At 40.7% G+C, this 17,475-nt stretch overlaps 1 protein-coding gene across 1 annotated transcript; it reads right to left on the bottom strand.

Moving 5' to 3' along the window:
* Positions 1 to 8,030: 8,030 nt before the first annotated feature.
* LOC131189609 (galectin-1-like) lies at positions 8,031 to 15,041 on the bottom strand. Its single transcript, XM_058165806.1, has 4 exons — positions 14,726 to 15,041; positions 11,255 to 11,331; positions 10,060 to 10,231; positions 8,031 to 8,205 (listed from the first exon to the last, which is right to left on the bottom strand). The coding sequence occupies exons 1-4, from the start codon at positions 14,732 to 14,734 to the stop codon at positions 8,059 to 8,061; spliced, it is 405 nt and encodes a 134-aa protein (XP_058021789.1). The 5' UTR covers positions 14,735 to 15,041; the 3' UTR covers positions 8,031 to 8,058.
* Positions 15,042 to 17,475: the final 2,434 nt, after the last annotated feature.

Raw genomic sequence — 17,475 nt, 5'->3', positions numbered from 1 at the left:
TAAAAAGTGCATTAAAAAACCTAACACATATAATCCTTAACTTACAAGAGTTTATTTAGTGACCAAAGTTACAACAGCACTGAATAAAGTGACTTATGACTGTTTTTCACAATTACCACCTTTGCAGCATCTCTGGTCGCATGATCAAAATTCAGATTCTTGGCAACTGGCTCATATTTATGATGGTTGCAGTGTCCCGGGGTCATGTGATCCCCTTTGTGTGACCTTCTGACAAGCAAAGTCAATGGGGAAGCCAGATTCACTTAACAACCCTGTTACAAACTTAACAACTGCAGTGATTCCCTTAATAACTCGGCGGAGGGGGGCGAGTTATTGGAGGCGAGTTATTGGCCCCAAAAGATAGGGTGCGCAACTTAGGTATTCTCCTGGATGAACGGCTGTCGTTTGATGATCATTTGACGGCCGTCTCCAGGAGGGCCTTCCACCAGGTTCGCCTGGTTCGGCAGTTGCGCCCCTTCCTTGATCGGGATGCCTTGTGCACGGTCACTCATGCGCTCGTTACCTCTTGCTTGGATTATTGCAATGCTCTCTCCATGGGGCTCCCCTTGAGGTGCACCCGGAGGCTTCAGTTAGTCCAGAATGCAGCTGCGCGGGTGATAGAGGGAGCTTCGCGTAGCTCCCGTGTAACACCGCTCCTGCACAGACTGCACTGGCTACCTGTGGTCTTTCGGGTGCACTTTAAGGTTTTGGTTACTACCTTTAAAGCGCTCCATGGCTTAGGGCCTGGGTACTTACGGGACCGCCTGCTGTTATCTCATGCCTCCCACCGACCCGTACGCTCTCAAAGAGAGGGACTTCTCAGGGTGCCGTCCGCCAAGCAATGTTGGCTGGCGGCCCCCAGGGGAAGATCCTTCTCTGTGGGGGCTCCCACCCTCTGGAACGAACTTCCCCCGGGTTTATGCCAAATACCTGACCTTTGGACCTTCCGCCGCGAATTGAAAACACATCTATTTATTCGCGCGGGGCTGGCTTCAATTTTATTGGTTTTAAATTTTCTATTATTAATTTTAAGGGGTTTTTTAGTTTTATATATTTTAAAGTTTTTAGGCGAACTATATAATACGTTTTTTAATCTATATTTTAATTGTATATTGTACCTGTTTGTTTTACCTTGGCTGTACACCGCCCTGAGTCCTTCGGGAGAAGGGCAGTATAAAAATCGAATAAATAATAATAATAATAATAATAATAATGACTGTGGCAAGAAAGGTCGTAAAATGGTGCAAAACTCACTTAAAATGGTGCAAAACTCACAAATATCTCACTTAACAACAGAAATGTTGGCCTCCATTGTGGTTGTAAATCGAGGACCACCTGTACACATAAAAAGGCTTACAAATAATATTTCCATTATCCCTAAAATTCATTGAAATGAGTTCCATCCACATATCGGAGCACATACATCTGATGAAATGCTTTCAGACATAGTTAACTTTTTCTCCTCCTTAAAAAAAAACTTTTTTTACTGTCTCACAAAATTTAAGGGAGAAAACTCTCTTTTCACTTAGACACACACCATTCTTCAGAATTAGGGGCAAGAATTGGAGCAAATTAAAAAAACAAAAAACCTCAGTTCTTTCCATTCACCTTTTGAATCCATCAAAAAATGTTTGAAAATTTGAATTTAAAACAAAAACATATTTATAACCAAATATACAGGTAGTCCTCAACCTACGACCACAACTGAGCCCAATATTTATGTTGCTAAGTGAAAAATGTGTTAAATGAGTTTCTCCCCATTTTACGACTTTTCTTGCCCCACTGGTTAAGTGAATCACAGTTGTTAAATTAGTAACATGGTTGTTAAGTGAATCTGGTTTCCCCATTGACTTTGCTTGTCAAAAGGTTGCAAAAGGTGATCACATGACCCCGGGACACTGCGACTATTAAACACTAAATAATACTTTTTAATTTTTACTGTTAACACGTCATCTCCCATAGCAATGTAAATAAGTAACATTGCAATTAATTTATTATGCTGTATTATTACATCATGGCATGGAGCCAGCTCATTTCGATTCCAAAACCTAGATGAGGAAGTAGAAGGGGGACTCATCAAATCTGCAGACGACACTAATCTGGCAAGAGTAGCCAACACCTCAGAAAACTAGCTCAGAATCCAAAAACATCTTGACAAACTTGAACAATGGGCCCTATCCAACAAAATGAATTTTAATGTGGAGAAAAGCAAAGTTTTACATTTAGGCAGGAAAAATCAAAGGTTAAAGTACAGATTAGGCAAGACCTGACTCAAAAACAATAACTGTGAGAGGGACCTTGGAGTCTTAGTGGAAGACCACTTAAACATGAGTCAGCCGTGTGCAGCGGCAGCCAGAAAAGCTAATACAATCCTTGGTTGTATAAACAGAGGCATAGATTCAAAATCACATGAAGTCAGCGGTGAAATCCACATTTTTTTTACTACCGGTTCTGTGGGCGTGGCTTGGTGGGTGTGGTGTGGCTTGGTGGGTATGGCAAGGGAAGGATACTGCAAAATCTCCATCCCCACCCCACTCCTGGGGGAAGGATACTGCAAAATCTCCATTCCCACCCCACTCCTGGGAGAAGGATACTGCAAAATCTCCATTCCCACCCCACTCCTGGGAGAAGGATATTGCAAAATCTCCATTCCCACCCTACTCCACAGGAAGGATACTGCAAAATCTCCATCCCCACCCCACTCCTGGGGGGAAGGATATTGCAAAATCTCCATTCCCACCCTACTCCATAGGAAGGATACTGCAAAATCTCCATTCCAACCCCACTCCTGGGAGAAGGATACTGCAAAATCTCCATTCCCACCCCACTCCTGGGAGAAGGATATTGCAAAATCTCCATTCCCACCCTACTCCACAGGAAGGATACTGCAAAATCTCCATCCCCACCCCACTCCTGGGGGGAAGGATATTGCAAAATCTCCATTCCCACCCTACTCCATAGGAAGGATACTGCAAAATCTCCATTCCAACCCCACTCCTGGGAGAAGGATACTGCAAAATCTCCATTCCCACTCCTGGGGGAAGGATATTGCAAAATCTCCATTTCCACCCCACTCCTGGGGGAAGGATACTGCAAAATCTCCATTCCCACCCCACTCCTTGGAGAAGGATACTGCAAAATCTCCATTCCCACTCCTGGGGGAAGGATATTGCAAAATCTACATTTCTACCCCACTCCTGGGGGAAGGATACTGCAAAATCTCCATCCCCACCCCACTCCTGGGGCCAGCCAGAGGTGGCATTTGCCGGTTCTCCGAACTATTCAAAATTTCTGTTACCAATTCTCCGAGAACCTGTCAGGACCTGCTGGATTTCACCCCTGCGTGAAGTACTAGTACTACTTTATAAAACCCTAGTAAAACCACACCTGGAATACTGCATCCAGTTTTGGTCACAATACAAATAAAATGTTGAGAGCTTGGAAAAAGTTCAGAGAAGAGGAACGAAGATGATCAAAGGCCTGGATACTAAAACATATGAAGAATGGCTGCAGGATTTGGGTTTGGCTAGTCCATGGGTCTGCAAACTTGGCTCTTTTAAGACTTGTGGACTTCAACTCAGGAGAAGGGCGGTATAAAAATCTAAATAATAAATAAATAAATAAACTCTCAGAAGCTTTGCTGGCTGAGGAACTCTGGGAGTTGAAGTCCACAAGTCTTAAAAGAGCCAAGTTTGCAGACCCCTGGGCTAGTCTAAAGAAAAGAAGAACTAGGGGTGACATGATAGCAGAATTCCAGTATTTGAGGGGCTGCCACAAGGGTCAAATTATTCTACAAAGCACCAGAGTCGGGCAGGAAAAGAAACAATGGTTGGAAAATAATCAAAGAGAAAAACAACCTCCAATTAAAGAGAAACCCCCTAATAGTGAGGACAATTAACCAGTGGAGCATTGCCTCCAAAAATTGTGAGTGCTCCATCACTAGAGGTTTTTAAGAAGAAACTAGACAGCCACTTAATCTGAAATAGTATAGCTTCTCCTGCTTGAGGAGGGGGCTGGACTAGAAGACCTCCAAGGTCCCTTTCCAGTTCTAGTGTATTCTATGGCAAGGAAAAAAAACCCGGAGCCATTCAACAAACCAGATTTAAGCCCGAGAGAGAAAGCCGTTTAACTATATATACCCAAAGCCAGAAGCAAAACGTCCAGACCCGGCTGGTGGAAAGAGAAGGACAGAGCGCGTTCAGACACGCGGGCGCCAGGAAGGAGGACCGGCGAATTGCACAGGAAAAAAAAAATCGAAATCGCCGCGAAACCGACCCCACCCTTTCAAAGGAGGCCGACCCTCCCCGCCCATCAGCCTCTGGCCACGCCCACCTAGAATCCTCAGAGTAGAATTCTCGGGGGTTTCCCCGCCCCTTGCCTTTGATCTTTCCGCCCGCTCGCCCGCTCCCAGCCACGTTGGGCTGCTTCCACCTCCCACCGGTGCACCTGAGCCAGGTGGCCTTGGAGCCGCGATTGGCCCACATTAGCAACACCGGTCAAATAATAATAATAATAATAATAATAATAATAATAATAATAATAATAATAATAATAATAATAATAATAATGATAATGATAATGATAATGATAATGATAATGATAATGATAATGATAATAATAATATTTTAATTTGTATACCGCCCTTCTCCCGAAGGACTCAGGGCGGTGAACAGGCAGATAAAATATAAATACACACAATAATTAAAAACATCCCTTAAAAAACTAATTTAAATGCCCAAAATGTTAAAAAACGTATTCCCCCGTAAAATAACAAAATTTTAAAAACCCATCCAATAATAATAAAAATCAGGCTAGTCCAGCCATACGAAGACAGAACGCTTCTTTTCCGCGTTTTAGGCTTTGGGGTTGTTGTTTTTTTTCCCTTCTATGGGGGAAATTGGAAATACAAATTTCCTATTAATAGAACAATTAATCAGTGGAACAACTTGCCTGTAGAAGTTGTGAATGCTCCAACACTGGAAGTTTTTAAGAAGACGTGCCTACCGTTCCTGTCCTAATGTTCCCTTTGATTGTATCCAATTTCCTATAGTTATTACATACTTATGATTTTATATATATGCTTATATATTGTATAGTTATTTCATGCTTATGCTTATATATACTGTTGTGACAAATAAAATAAATAAATAAATAAATAAATAAATAAATAATTTGTCTGAAAATGGTATAAATGTGTGAGCAAGGGGTTGGACTAGAAGACCTCCAAGGTCCCTTCCAACTCTGTTGTTGTTGTTGTTGTTGTTGTTGTTGTTATTATTATTATTATTATTATTATTATTATTATTAAATAGATAGTCCTCGACTTACCACAATGGAGCCCAACATTATTGTTGTTCAGCGAGACTTTTGTGGAGTCTTGCCCCCTTTTATGACCTTTCTTACCAGGGTTGTTAAGTGAATCGCTGCAGTTGACAAGTCAAGTTCTTGCATTGCTGCAGTTGTCGAGGTCTATCTATTTCCAATTTCACCTGGTTGTTAAGTGAAGCTGGCTTCCCCGTTGTCTTTGCTTGTCAGGAACCTGGCTAGGTGACTCAGTGGCTAAGATGCTGAGCTTGTCCGGCAGTTTGACGGTTCGAATCCCTACTATAGGTCTCCTGCGTGAGCAGGTGGTTGGACTAGATGACCTCCAAGGTCCCTCTGTTACTGTTACTAAGTGGAGGTCGCAAAAGGGGATCCCATCAGTGGTGGGTTTCTACTGGTTCACCCCAGATTGGGGGAACCAGTAGTGGCAGTGGTGGCGGGAGGCTCCGCCCACCCACCCGGACACTTCTGCGTATGCGCAGAAGCATCGCGCACGCGAGCAAGCACTCAGGAGCAAACCAGTAGCAATGGGTTTTGAAACCCATCCCTGGATTGCGTGACCCTGGGACCCTGCAGCCGTCATAAATATGAACCAGTTGCCAAGCATCTGAATTTTATCATCTGACCATGCGGATCAGTGGTGGGATTCAAATAATTTAACAACCGGTTCTCTGCCCTAATGATTTCTTCCAACAAGCAGTTCAGCAAACTGCTCAGAAAGTTAACAACCGATTCTCCCGAAGTGGTGCGAACTGGCTGAATCCCACCACTGATGCGGATGCTTGCAAAGGTCGTAACTCTGAAAAATGGTCGCAACGGTCCCTTTTTTCCATGCCATTGTAACTTTGGTCACTAAATGAACTGTTGTAAGTCGAGGACTACTGTTTTGAAGGAACAACACCCACCCCCCTCAAGAAACACAGTAAGTAGGCTTGGAAAGGCTGTCTCCTCCAGTTTTCTAAGGGTTTTTGAACTTTGGGTGTTGGAGAAGATTTCTGAGGACTGGTGGACAACCAAGAAAACCATGGATAACCTAAGAGAGTGTTTCTCAACCTTGGTAACTTTGAAGAGGTGTGGACTCCAACTCCCAGAATTCCCCAGCCAGCATAGGAGTTGAAATCCACACATCTTAAAATTGCCCCCAGGGTTGGGAAACAAATCAATTCAAGAGTTCTCGCTGGACGTATAAAATAAATGATCAGGTTTAAAATTATCCTGCTTTGGACACATTGTGAGAATCTAACTCTCTACAGAAGGCTCTGATACTGGGAAAAGTGAACGAAAATAAGACCAGCAGCAAGGAGGGATGGACACAGTGGTGATGGGAGAACCTTTGCAAAATCTGAGGGACCAAGTTAAGGATAGATCATCATGGAGAAAACCTATGTGGTCACTAGGAATAAATAGCAACTTAATTGTCTGTCTGCTGTGGCCTAGAGGCGGAACTCTTGTCTTATAATCAGGAGGGTGTGAGTTTGATTCTAAGTAGAGGCAGACATAGGATCCTCTGGTTGGGCAAGGGGTTGGACTAGATGATCTGCAAGGTCCCCTCCAAGTCTGCTAATATGTTAGACCATAGTCATTTTTGTTATCTTCCATAAACTTTGGAGATTTCTTCAGACACTCATCCATGGGGGAAATGTGGTTTCTTCTGCTTTAAATAATGGGGTTCAAGCAACAGAACTAAGGTTTCATTGGCAGAATGAACCACCAGTAACCAGTGGTGGGGTGAGTAAGGGTCAGGCCAGAATTAGTAGTTCAGCTTCATACCGGTTAAGCATTAATTATAGGTTACACAAGCCATAATTAGCTGGCTTTCAATATATACCAAATTGGAGTCTTTCATATAGAACAGGGGTCTCCAACCTTGGCAACTTTAAGACTTGTGGACTTCAACTCCCACAATTCCTCAGCCAGCAAAGCATGTCAATAGCTTGTGAGTGACAGGGAATAAACTAGTATCAAGTCCATGGTTCCGATCTCCACTCTGCTATGGAGATTGCAGGATCCCAGGCTAATCTTTTTCACAAGATTTGGGGGGGAGGGGGAAATGGCAAGAAGGCAAGAAGAGAAAATACAAGATTTATAAGCTATAAGGAAGCTATAAGAAACCTCATTGAATTTACATCTAGTGATTCCTATTAAAGACAAACTACTCTATAGATAGTTGACTCGTCCTGCATCATGTCACTCAAAATATACACTGTGCCCAAGTGTATGGAACTTGTAATTCACCAGAACATTACAATTCCCAGCAGCCCCAGCCATCAGGTGTAACACAGCAACCTTGGACTCCTTGCTTCCTTTTAGGCATACTCTGTTGGCTAAGGAAAAATTGCCCATTTGGTTTGAATTTGTCCAATCTCGAGTTATCCCAACAAGTTTCATAACTGGACTGTGTAAAAAGAGATTTGCTTTCCTCTGCTCTCCCAGGCAGCCAAAATTTAGGAAGAGCCTGGTGGCATCTTTGAAAACTAACCCTTTTATTTAAGGCATAGGGTTTTCATCAACTGCATCTGCATTTGATGCCTTGTTTCACAGAATTAGAGTCAAAAGATCCCAGCACACATGTCTTCATATTTGAATAGGAAGCAAAATTGGAATTTACTTGCACACAAACAAATATAAACCAGCAATTTGTAGGGACAAGCAAAGACTGAACGACGGAATCAGGCAAGGATAGGCTCAACTTTATTCATGCAAGTTTTATTTCAGGCTTCAATACAAGGGATGGGCTCAATCAAATCTGACAGTTCTAATTCTCAGATCGCCAACAATGGAGAAGTATTCCGCTGTATCTATTTCCAGTCGATTTGGGAACTTGAGTTCTTCCCCCTTGTGCATTTTCACAATGATTTCTTTGGCATCAAAGCAGACAAAGAGCTGGAAGATATAAAAAAGAAAGTCCATTGAGACATATTTTCATATGTTCATAGTTATATTGTTAAGAAAGGTGCTATAAAGTCTGTGAGAAACAGTGCATCAGTTTGATGTCATTCTTTTTTTTTTTAATAGTTAAATTACATTTATTTTAGCTTTGGTCATATTTTGTTTTGTTTTTTTATAAAAAAGTTTTAGTTTTACATTCATATCCAACAACTCATCCAATGTACAGTCATATATCAAATAAATAAAACAAATAAAATAAAATAAATATACAATTAGTCGGGCTTGCCCAGTCACCACCCCCTCCTTTTAACTCTCTTCCCTCTTCTACCTTCTTCTACTTTCCAGACCTTCCTCCCCTTCTCTTATCTACATCCTCTCCTCCCTCCACCCTATACCTTCCTTCTCCCTCTTCTATCCCTCTTCCTTCCTCTTCTCCCTCTTCTCCCCCTCTTCTCCTCTTTCCTACCTCCTACTCTCTCCTCTTTTCTCCCTCCCCACCATTCTAAAATGGTAGCTGGGCAGACTGGACCCTACATTAATTATATTTATACATCTTCAATAATCCCTGTACATTAACCATCACCCCATCCTCTACCCTCAACCCTCCAGTTCCCCTCCCCCTTACCCCCACCCCCACCCCCACCCCGACTTCCCAGAACAAAATGCAGGGTATCAAAACTACTAATCATAATCCAAAATAAATCTTAAATTATAATCTCTAGTCACTCCACACATAATCACACTCTCAATTCCCCTCTCCTTCAAAAATATATCTACTACAAAATATTTCCTAAATTTACTCATATGCTATTCGATATTTTTTTAATCTGATACTTATTTTGAATATAATCAATCCACATTTTCCATTCTAAAATATATTTTTCTTGTGTATGGTCTTTCAAATAAGCAGAAATTTTTGCCATTTCTGCCAGATTTGATACTTTAAGTGTCCATTCTTCAATTGTAGGTAATTCTTCTTTCTTCCAATATGAGTAATCAAAAGTCTTGCGGCTGTTATTAAGTTCAAAATCAATTTAGACTCTATAGCTGTACAATCCATAATTATTCCTAGTCGAAAGAACTGTAAACTTAAGTTTGATGTCATTCTTGAGGCACTAGGCTAGAAATCCAGAGACTGTGAGTTCTAGTGCCATCTTCTGGGTGAGTTTGGGCTGGTCTCCCTCTCTAAAAAGCCCTGGGAAACAGGCAAGAAAGAGCAAACCTCTTCAAAACTCTTGCCAAGAAAACTGCCAGGATTTCTTCCAAGTAGTCAACCAGGAGTCAAAAGCTAACTTGAACGCACACATAAAAACCATGCACAAAAAATAAATAAAAAGATTGGAGCTTTAAAACCAAACCAAATAAAGATTGGAGCTTTAAAACCAAACATTTTGTTAGCTCCCCTTGAATGTTCATCAGCTGGGGTATAAAGTAAGTAAATACAGTAAACCTTGTGGTTTAAAAGCCATTGTTTCCAAGAAAGCAAATGTCCAGCTTTAGACAACACCAAAGGCAATTGTGAATTAGCTTGCCAAGTCAATGTAAATTCAGAAAGGCATTCATGTAATGGTAAACTACCAGTGCAATGGTTTGTTTTTTTTTAAACTTATTTAATCCAACAAGACATGAATTGGTTTTAAAGCAAAGCCATTCCCTCCAATACAGCCACCCACAATCTTGCCCAGAGATGTCAACCTGTTTATCTTGATAAAGCTTCTTTGTTTTTATTGTGATCAGTTGCAGAGTTCGGTTCTTCTCAAACTGGTGCCCTCTCCAGGTCTGATAGCCATGCTGGGGTTTGCTATCCGGAAGATACCAAGTGGAGGGGAGATCAACAGTTTTTCTTACCTTGAATTCTTCTCCCTGTTGGAAAGGGAATGCTGCCTCCCTGACTTCCATCCCCCATCCGTCACACGTTTTGGAATTGCATATAATGGTCCTAATATCCCCCTGACTGTCAAAGCGAGGGTTGAAGTGAAGGACCAGCTCAGATTCATTCTGGCCCAGGTTGATGGCAAAACTGGAAAGGACAAGCTTTGATCATTAGTAGACAGTCCAAGAAATCTATGGTCACATTCAGACCTCTATATCCACGGTACATGTGCAAATATAACAAAGAAACCATAAAGAGGAGGTGTCTAGTGCAGTCCTATTTAACAAAGGCTACTCTGGACTGTCATCTTTATTTCTGAAGTCTACAGGAGAGGATTAACCTTCTCTCTTCCGGGCTAGAAAATACAATCTGGGTGTATTAGAATAGGGGTCTCCAACCTTAGCAACTTTAAGCCTGGCGGACTTCAACTTCTAGAATTCTGGGAGTTGAAGTCCTCTAGGCTTAAAGTTGCTAAGGTTGGAGACCCCTGCATTAAAATAGCTACCCAATAATTAGAGTAATTTGGAATCTGATCCAGAGATAACCAATTTATGAATACATGGGTTCAAGTATTCATAAAGTATTCAAAGGTTTGACCTGATGTGCCAAAATGTGTTCACATTCTTATTCTATATGCCTGGCAAATTTTAACTCCCTGCCTTCCCTGGATCAGTATTTTTACAATATCAACAAGAGATATGCAGACTTCATCAGCTCCCAGAATTCGCCAGCTGGCAAACATGGGAGCTGGAAGTCCACCATAACTTAAAGTTGGTAACTTTGAAAAACACTGTCCTTGTACTCCACATGCACATGCAAAAATATCTGAATTGGAGAACAATTCCAAGTTCAAGCTTTTTTTTCCAAGTCAAACACCAATATGCTTCATTTTCGATGTGTTTTAAATGGTGCTTGAAGGATTTTACATTATTCGGTATTCATTAAGGAAACATCATTATATAATCATGCGAAGACAATTCGTTGTTAATTAAAAAAAACTACCTGGGTTCTTCAAAAAATTACAACAAATGTTAATTTAAAGAGCATGTATAGGTTCAACTATCCACTGAACAAAAATGGCTTCAGTGTCCCTTTATCACAGAATGAATTCAACCCAATATCCATCCAACCTAATATTCTTTTGTAATGTTAATTCTATTAACGACAAACCTTTTGGCATCTACTTCTATCGTGCCTTTCACTTTGATGCAATCGCCAGACCTGATTTTCATTTGAGCAACCAGTTGCTAAAAAAAAAAAAAGAAGAAGAAGAAAAGCAGGGGATGAGAATTTCTAGCCAAACTTTTAGCCCTAAACAGAAAAGAACATTTAATCAATATTCTGTAATGAACTCATGACCAATAAAAATTGAAAGCACATGAAAAAAATAGGAAAGACAACTCAGCCTCCTCCAAAAAAAGCTTGTTTTTTTTTTCTTTATATAAAACTTCTATGGAAAGCAACATATAGGATTTCTCCTAGCAGCTTTTCCAGTTCATTTTTTAAAGGACAACATTTCTTTTCATAAAAGCACTTGTTCCTCCTTTGTGCTTATATGCGCTTCCCTTGTTATTTTTACAGATTAAAAGACACAAGGCAGATGTTATTTTAAAAAAAATTGCACATATTTCAAATTCTGGAATTTCCAGAATTCAAATTTCCAGAAACCTAAGTTTGTTTTTCCACCCGCTTCAGAGATTCCACAAATTTTCCATCTCTACTGTAGACCATAGCCGAATTCTCACATCACACTGTTGATTTCACATGGTTTCATTAATAAACCACAATTGACTAGATCACGGGGTCTCCAACCTTGGCAGCTTTAAGACTTGTGGATTTGTGGACTTCAACTCCCAGAATTCCTCAGCTTTGCTGGCTCATTTGCTTTGCTCAGCAAAGCTGAGGAATTCTGGGAGTTGAAGTCCACAAGTCTTAAAGTTGCTAAGGTTGGAGACCCCTGGAATAGATTTGTACATCCTACTGACTTATTTTTGTTAGCTTTCCCAGGCAGAACGGAGACAGGACATGGCTAGATAGCTAATTCTACTTAGTTGTAAAGCTACAGTAACAGAATCTTGCAAGTCTGAAAATAAGATTTCCCATCTCCTTTAAGGTAAAGGTTCCCTTCGCACACGTGGTCATGTGGCCGGCATGACTAAACGCCAAAGGCGCACGTTGGGACAAGTAACGGGAGCTCACCCCGTTACACGGCAGCACTAGGGATTCTAACCGCCGAGCTGCCAACCTTTCGATCAACAAGCTCAACGTCCTAGTCCCTGAGCCACCGTGTCCCATCAGACGCAATGTTCCATCGGACTCCTTTACAGCCTGAGAAATTAAGGAGGGTCCCCCCCCCATGAGCCTCTTTCTCTGCCCATTACAGACCTACAGGGTATGCCCTCTGTTATCTGACCATTCCCTAGGCCAGGGGTCTCCAACCTTGGCAACTTTAAGACCTGTGGACTTCAATTCCCAGAATTCCTCAGCCAGCTTTGCTTTGCTGCATTTCAAAGTCTATGCTGCATTTCAAGGTCTTTCTCACATTCCATTACAATTTGTATTTTGCAGCCTTACAAATGTTTGGGTTGCATATGCTAAGCCAAAGCTAAGCAAACCCAAATTAAACTTTAACTTAATGTGTGAAGCTTGTTTTGTTTAGGCTAAGTTCCTGTAAACTTAATTGCTTATTAATAAAGTTATCCTAGCTAATCACCATCCCTATCCCATCACCAATCTCTTTCCACTTATGACTGTATGACTATAACTTGTTGCTGGCAATCCTTAAGATTTATATTGATATATTGATCATCAATTGTGTTGTAAATGTTGTACCTTGATGAACGTATCTTTTCTTTTATGTACACTGAGAGCATATGCACCAAGACAAATTCCTTGTGTGTCCAATCACACTTGGCCAATAAAATTCTATTCTATTCTATTCTATTCTATTCTATTCTATTCTATTCTATTCTATTCTATTCTAAGTAGAAAACAACTACTATACATGAAGCTCGGTACATACATCTTTCCATAAATTTTTTAAGTAAGGAAAAGAAGAAAAACGAGCTTGCAATTCAGTGTGAGACTTCAGCTGTGTTGAAACCCAGGAGATCAAGTAATTGAGGTAATTTCAGATAAGTTAGCTTAGAAAGTACAAAGCTGTTATGCAAAGGCACGTAGTACAAAGTTTGTGCACATTGCAGAGAAAAGAGACAATATTTTCTCACAGTGAGAATCCAAGTTTTGCTAAGGAGATTAGAGAGAGATCCAAAGCAGTGGGAAATAAATATCTTTGTTCATTACATAATCCCATTACACACACAAGGATAATATTCAATTCACAACACTCTAAAAATGGATTGGATCAAAATGTGGAAAAGCAACCTGACAGGCTGGGTTAATTGCCCTCGGTGTCTCATATACTATAGCCGTGTTTCTCAACCGTGGTTACGTTTAAGATGGGTGGACTTCAATTCCCAGAATTCCGAGAGTCAAAGTCCACCCATTTTAAACTTGCCAAAATTGAGAAATGCTGCTCCATAGACTCTCCCACCAGGGCTGTAGAAGAGGGAGGAGGCTACCTTAGTGTACCTTTCTCCAACTTATAAAGCACAAAGGGTCTCCCCACCCAAAATTGTTTCCAGCTTGGATAAAATTCTAAAATTGGATAAATTGGATAAAAAAGGTTTCCTGCCTGGGCAGGGGGTTGGACTAGAAGGCCTCCAAGGTCCCTTCCAACTCTGATGTTATGTTATGTTATGTTAAAAAATCTTAGTGAGGCACACCTGGAGTACTGCATCCAGTTTTGGTCACATTACCAAAAAGTTGTCGAGACTTTGGAAAAAGTGCAAAGAAGAGCAACTAAGGCAATTAAGAGCCTGGAGACTAAAACACAAGAATGGTTGCAGGGTTTGGGTATGGCTAGCCTAGAGAAAAGAAGGACTAGGAGGTGACATAATAGCAGTCTTCCAGTATTTGAGGGGCTGCCATAAAGAAGAGGGGGGTCAACTTATTTTCCAAAACGCCAGAAGGCAGGACAATAAGCAATGGATGGAAACTAATCAAAGAGAGGAGCAACCTAGAATTAAGGAGAAACTTCCTGACAATCAGGACAGTTAACCAGTGGAACAAACCTGCCACCAGAAGTTATAGGTACTTCATCACTGGAAGTTTTTAAGAAAAGATTGAACAGCCACTTATCTGAAATGGGTGAAACAAGGGTCTCCTGTTTGAGTCCAACCTCCTGTTTGAGCAGGGGGTTGGACTAGATAACCTCCAAGGTTCCTTCCAGCTCCATTCTGATTGATATCTCACCAAGATTGGACCAACATCCAATAAATGTTCCCTTTAGTGTATTTTAATAGGAGCTACAGTGTAACTTTTCCCCTTCTGACAAAATGCTCAAACTTGTTTTACACCAAACTTCTAAACCAATGGTTTGGTTTTTTCCCCCCCAAGATGGGTGGACTCCAACTCCCATGCTGGCTAAGAGATGCTAGGAGTTGGACCCTCCACCCGTTTTCAAGTTGCCGAACCTCAATAAAACCGTCCTAAAAAAATACATCATGTTACTCTCATCTCTTCCCGCTGGCGCGACATCAGCACTTCTGTGTCCCAGGAAAAATTGCCTTTTCTACTCACCACTGCCATCGTTTTTCTGTTTCTCGGAGAAGTCGTAGCACAACTTGCAAACCAATAAATTGTCCCAGGCTCTTTTTCCCGCAATTTTGAAATAGCTTTCAGCTGCAGGTGCTTTTTTACTACCAGCCAATCAGGAGTGAAAACGCCGAGCACCAATTAACTAGATGGAGAAAGAAACGGATCTCTGCGTTTTCCAGGTGGGATTATGAGCGCTCATCAGCGGAGAGGGCGGGTGCATACGTGTGCGTTAAATAGACATTAAAAAATAGAAATAATTTAAAAACAATGTTTGCAATCTCCGCGATCTATTCGCGGCTTGGACAGAAATCTTATCTTTTTGCAGGTATGCAGAGAAAAGTCTATTTAGACTACATCTCCCAGAATTCCCCTTGATCATACCCATGAATGTATTTTTATGGCTGGGGAAGGGGTGGGGGGGTGTAAAAGGAGAGCCGTGTGACTACAATTCTCAGCAGCCTTTCGGAGCACGACTGATTCGTGGTCTTCGCCACGCTGCAATTCTGATTTGTGGACAATGAGTGGCGTGTTGCGGATTGGCTGCAGTGGGGGCAGGACTAGATTTTATTTATTTATTTATTTATGTTACAACAATATACACAAGCATCACACAAAATGATTATATAGTGTATAAACATATATATGAGGAAATATAAGGAAGTATAAGCATATACTTCCTTATATAAGGAAGTATAAGCATATATACATATATACATATACATATATACATACATATATATATATATATATATATATATATATATATATATATATATATATATATATATATATATATATATATATATATATGAAAAAAAACCAATAGGACAGGAACGGGAGGCACGTTTGTGCTCTTATGCACGCCCCTTATAGTCCTTTTAGGAATGGGTGAGGTCAGTAGTAGAAAGTTTTTGGTTAAAGCTTTTGGGATTATGGGAAGAGACCACAGAGTCAGGTAAAGTGTTCCAAACACTGATGATTCTGTTACAGAAGTCATATTTTCTGCAATCTAGATTAAAGCAGTTAACATTGTTTAAATCTATTGGTTGCTCTTGTATTATTGCAATTAAAGCTGAAGTAGTCTTTAACAGGAAGGACATTACAATAGATGATTCTATGAGTTAAATTTAGGTCTTGTCGATGGCGACGGAGTTCCAAGTTTTCTAAGCCTAGGATTTCAAGTCTGGTGGGATAAGGTATTTTGTTGTTTTCAGAGGAATGGAGAACTCTTCTTGTAAAATATTTCTGGACACGTTCAATTGTATTGATGTCAGAAATGTGGTGAGGGTTCCAGACAGGCGAGCTGTATTCTAGAATTGGTCTAGCAAATGTTTTATATGCTCTGGTTAGTAGTGGTGTGTTTTTGGAAAAGAAACTACGCAAGATTAGGTTTACAACTCTTAGAGCCTTTTTTGCTATGTAGTTGCAGTGGACTTTGGCACTTAGATCATTTGATATGAAAACTCATATTTTATTTGATATGAAAAATCTGATATGAAAATATGAAAAGATTTACACAAAGAGAACCCCTTAAGGATGGCGGGGGGAGATGCGTTTTTACAAAGGGCACCGGGTTTTACGCAGATCTCTGGTGGAAATGTTAATTATTCCTGTTAAATGAAAGAATTACAGGGGAAACGTGTGCCGAGACTGCAGCCAGAACTGCAAGCCTAGGAATTGCAGGAGAGTCTATGTGGTAGCCCCCCCAAAATTGACACCTCAGCTGAAAACTTCAACCAAGTGTTTAACAGATAGGAAAAGAAAGTCAAAAAGGAGAGCAACCAGTATTTCTTTAAAAATTATTCTTCGTTCTGTAATTCCCCTCAAAATATTAGTGCTGTCATTAAGATTTCTCACAAGGCACATAAACAGCTTTAAATCCAAATTAACCCATTCATATTTATCTGCTGAATCATTGAGACAGTCTTAGAATAAATGGGATTTATACACAGACAGTCTTAGAATAAATGAGATTTATACACGGGCATGAACAATTTTGGAAGTGTTTCCCTTAGAGATTCTTTTTTGCCCATGTTTATAATGTAGGAATTTAGCACCCACCCCCCTCCTAGAAGAATGAAATATTTTAGAAAATATTTAAAAGGCAGAATATATTTCCCTGGATGAGAAATGGAGAAACGTGTTTTAAAGACAAAGCAGCTTCCTGACTCCCCCCCCCACCTTTGTCAATGGGTCAGAGACAGAAACTCACTCCCCCCACCTTTGTCAATGGGTCAGAGGTAGAAACTCATTCCGCCCAACTTTGTCAATGGACCATCATTTGCAACACAATAGGACTCATCTAGCAGCAGAAACTCACCACATGGCAAGGCTCAAGCAAGCTTGAGAGACAACCTACAATGTTAGGTAAGACCCCTAGATCACCTGGGAGTTTGACAACCAATCAGGATACTCTTCCTGTGCCCCAGAAAGTTCAAAGCTCAGAAAAAGCATAAAGCCAGGGAGCACACAGGATCTCGCCCCTTTTCTGTTCAGGAACTCAAGCCATGTGATCCTGACCACCATTAAACCATCTTTCCAAGCAGTCTCCATGTTTCCAGTGTCTTTGTCCCCACTTGGAACTGAACCCAGATGGATATTTCTTCCAACAATAAAAAATGGTGGGCATATTGCTGGCTATAGAGAGAAAGAGATGCTAGTCCAAATACATCCTTATTTATTTGAAGCATTTTTCTGCCCACTCTTTAAAAAACCTTTCAAGCAATGTGTAC

This window comes from Ahaetulla prasina, chromosome 2 (assembly GCF_028640845.1).
Source record: "Ahaetulla prasina isolate Xishuangbanna chromosome 2, ASM2864084v1, whole genome shotgun sequence".
Taxonomy (NCBI): Eukaryota; Metazoa; Chordata; class Lepidosauria; order Squamata; family Colubridae; genus Ahaetulla; species Ahaetulla prasina.
The sequence above is the reverse complement of the archived record's forward strand: the minus strand, read 5'-3'. Positions and strand labels throughout refer to the sequence as shown.

Coding starts and splice junctions, on each gene's coding strand:
- LOC131189609 (XM_058165806.1), bottom strand. Junction 10,232..11,254: donor ATAGAAGTAGATGCCAAAAG/GTTTGTCGTTAA, acceptor TGTCCTTTCCAG/TTTTGCCATCAACCTGGGCC. Junction 8,206..10,059: donor AACAGGGAGAAGAATTCAAG/GTAAGAAAAACT, acceptor TATATCTTCCAG/CTCTTTGTCTGCTTTGATGC.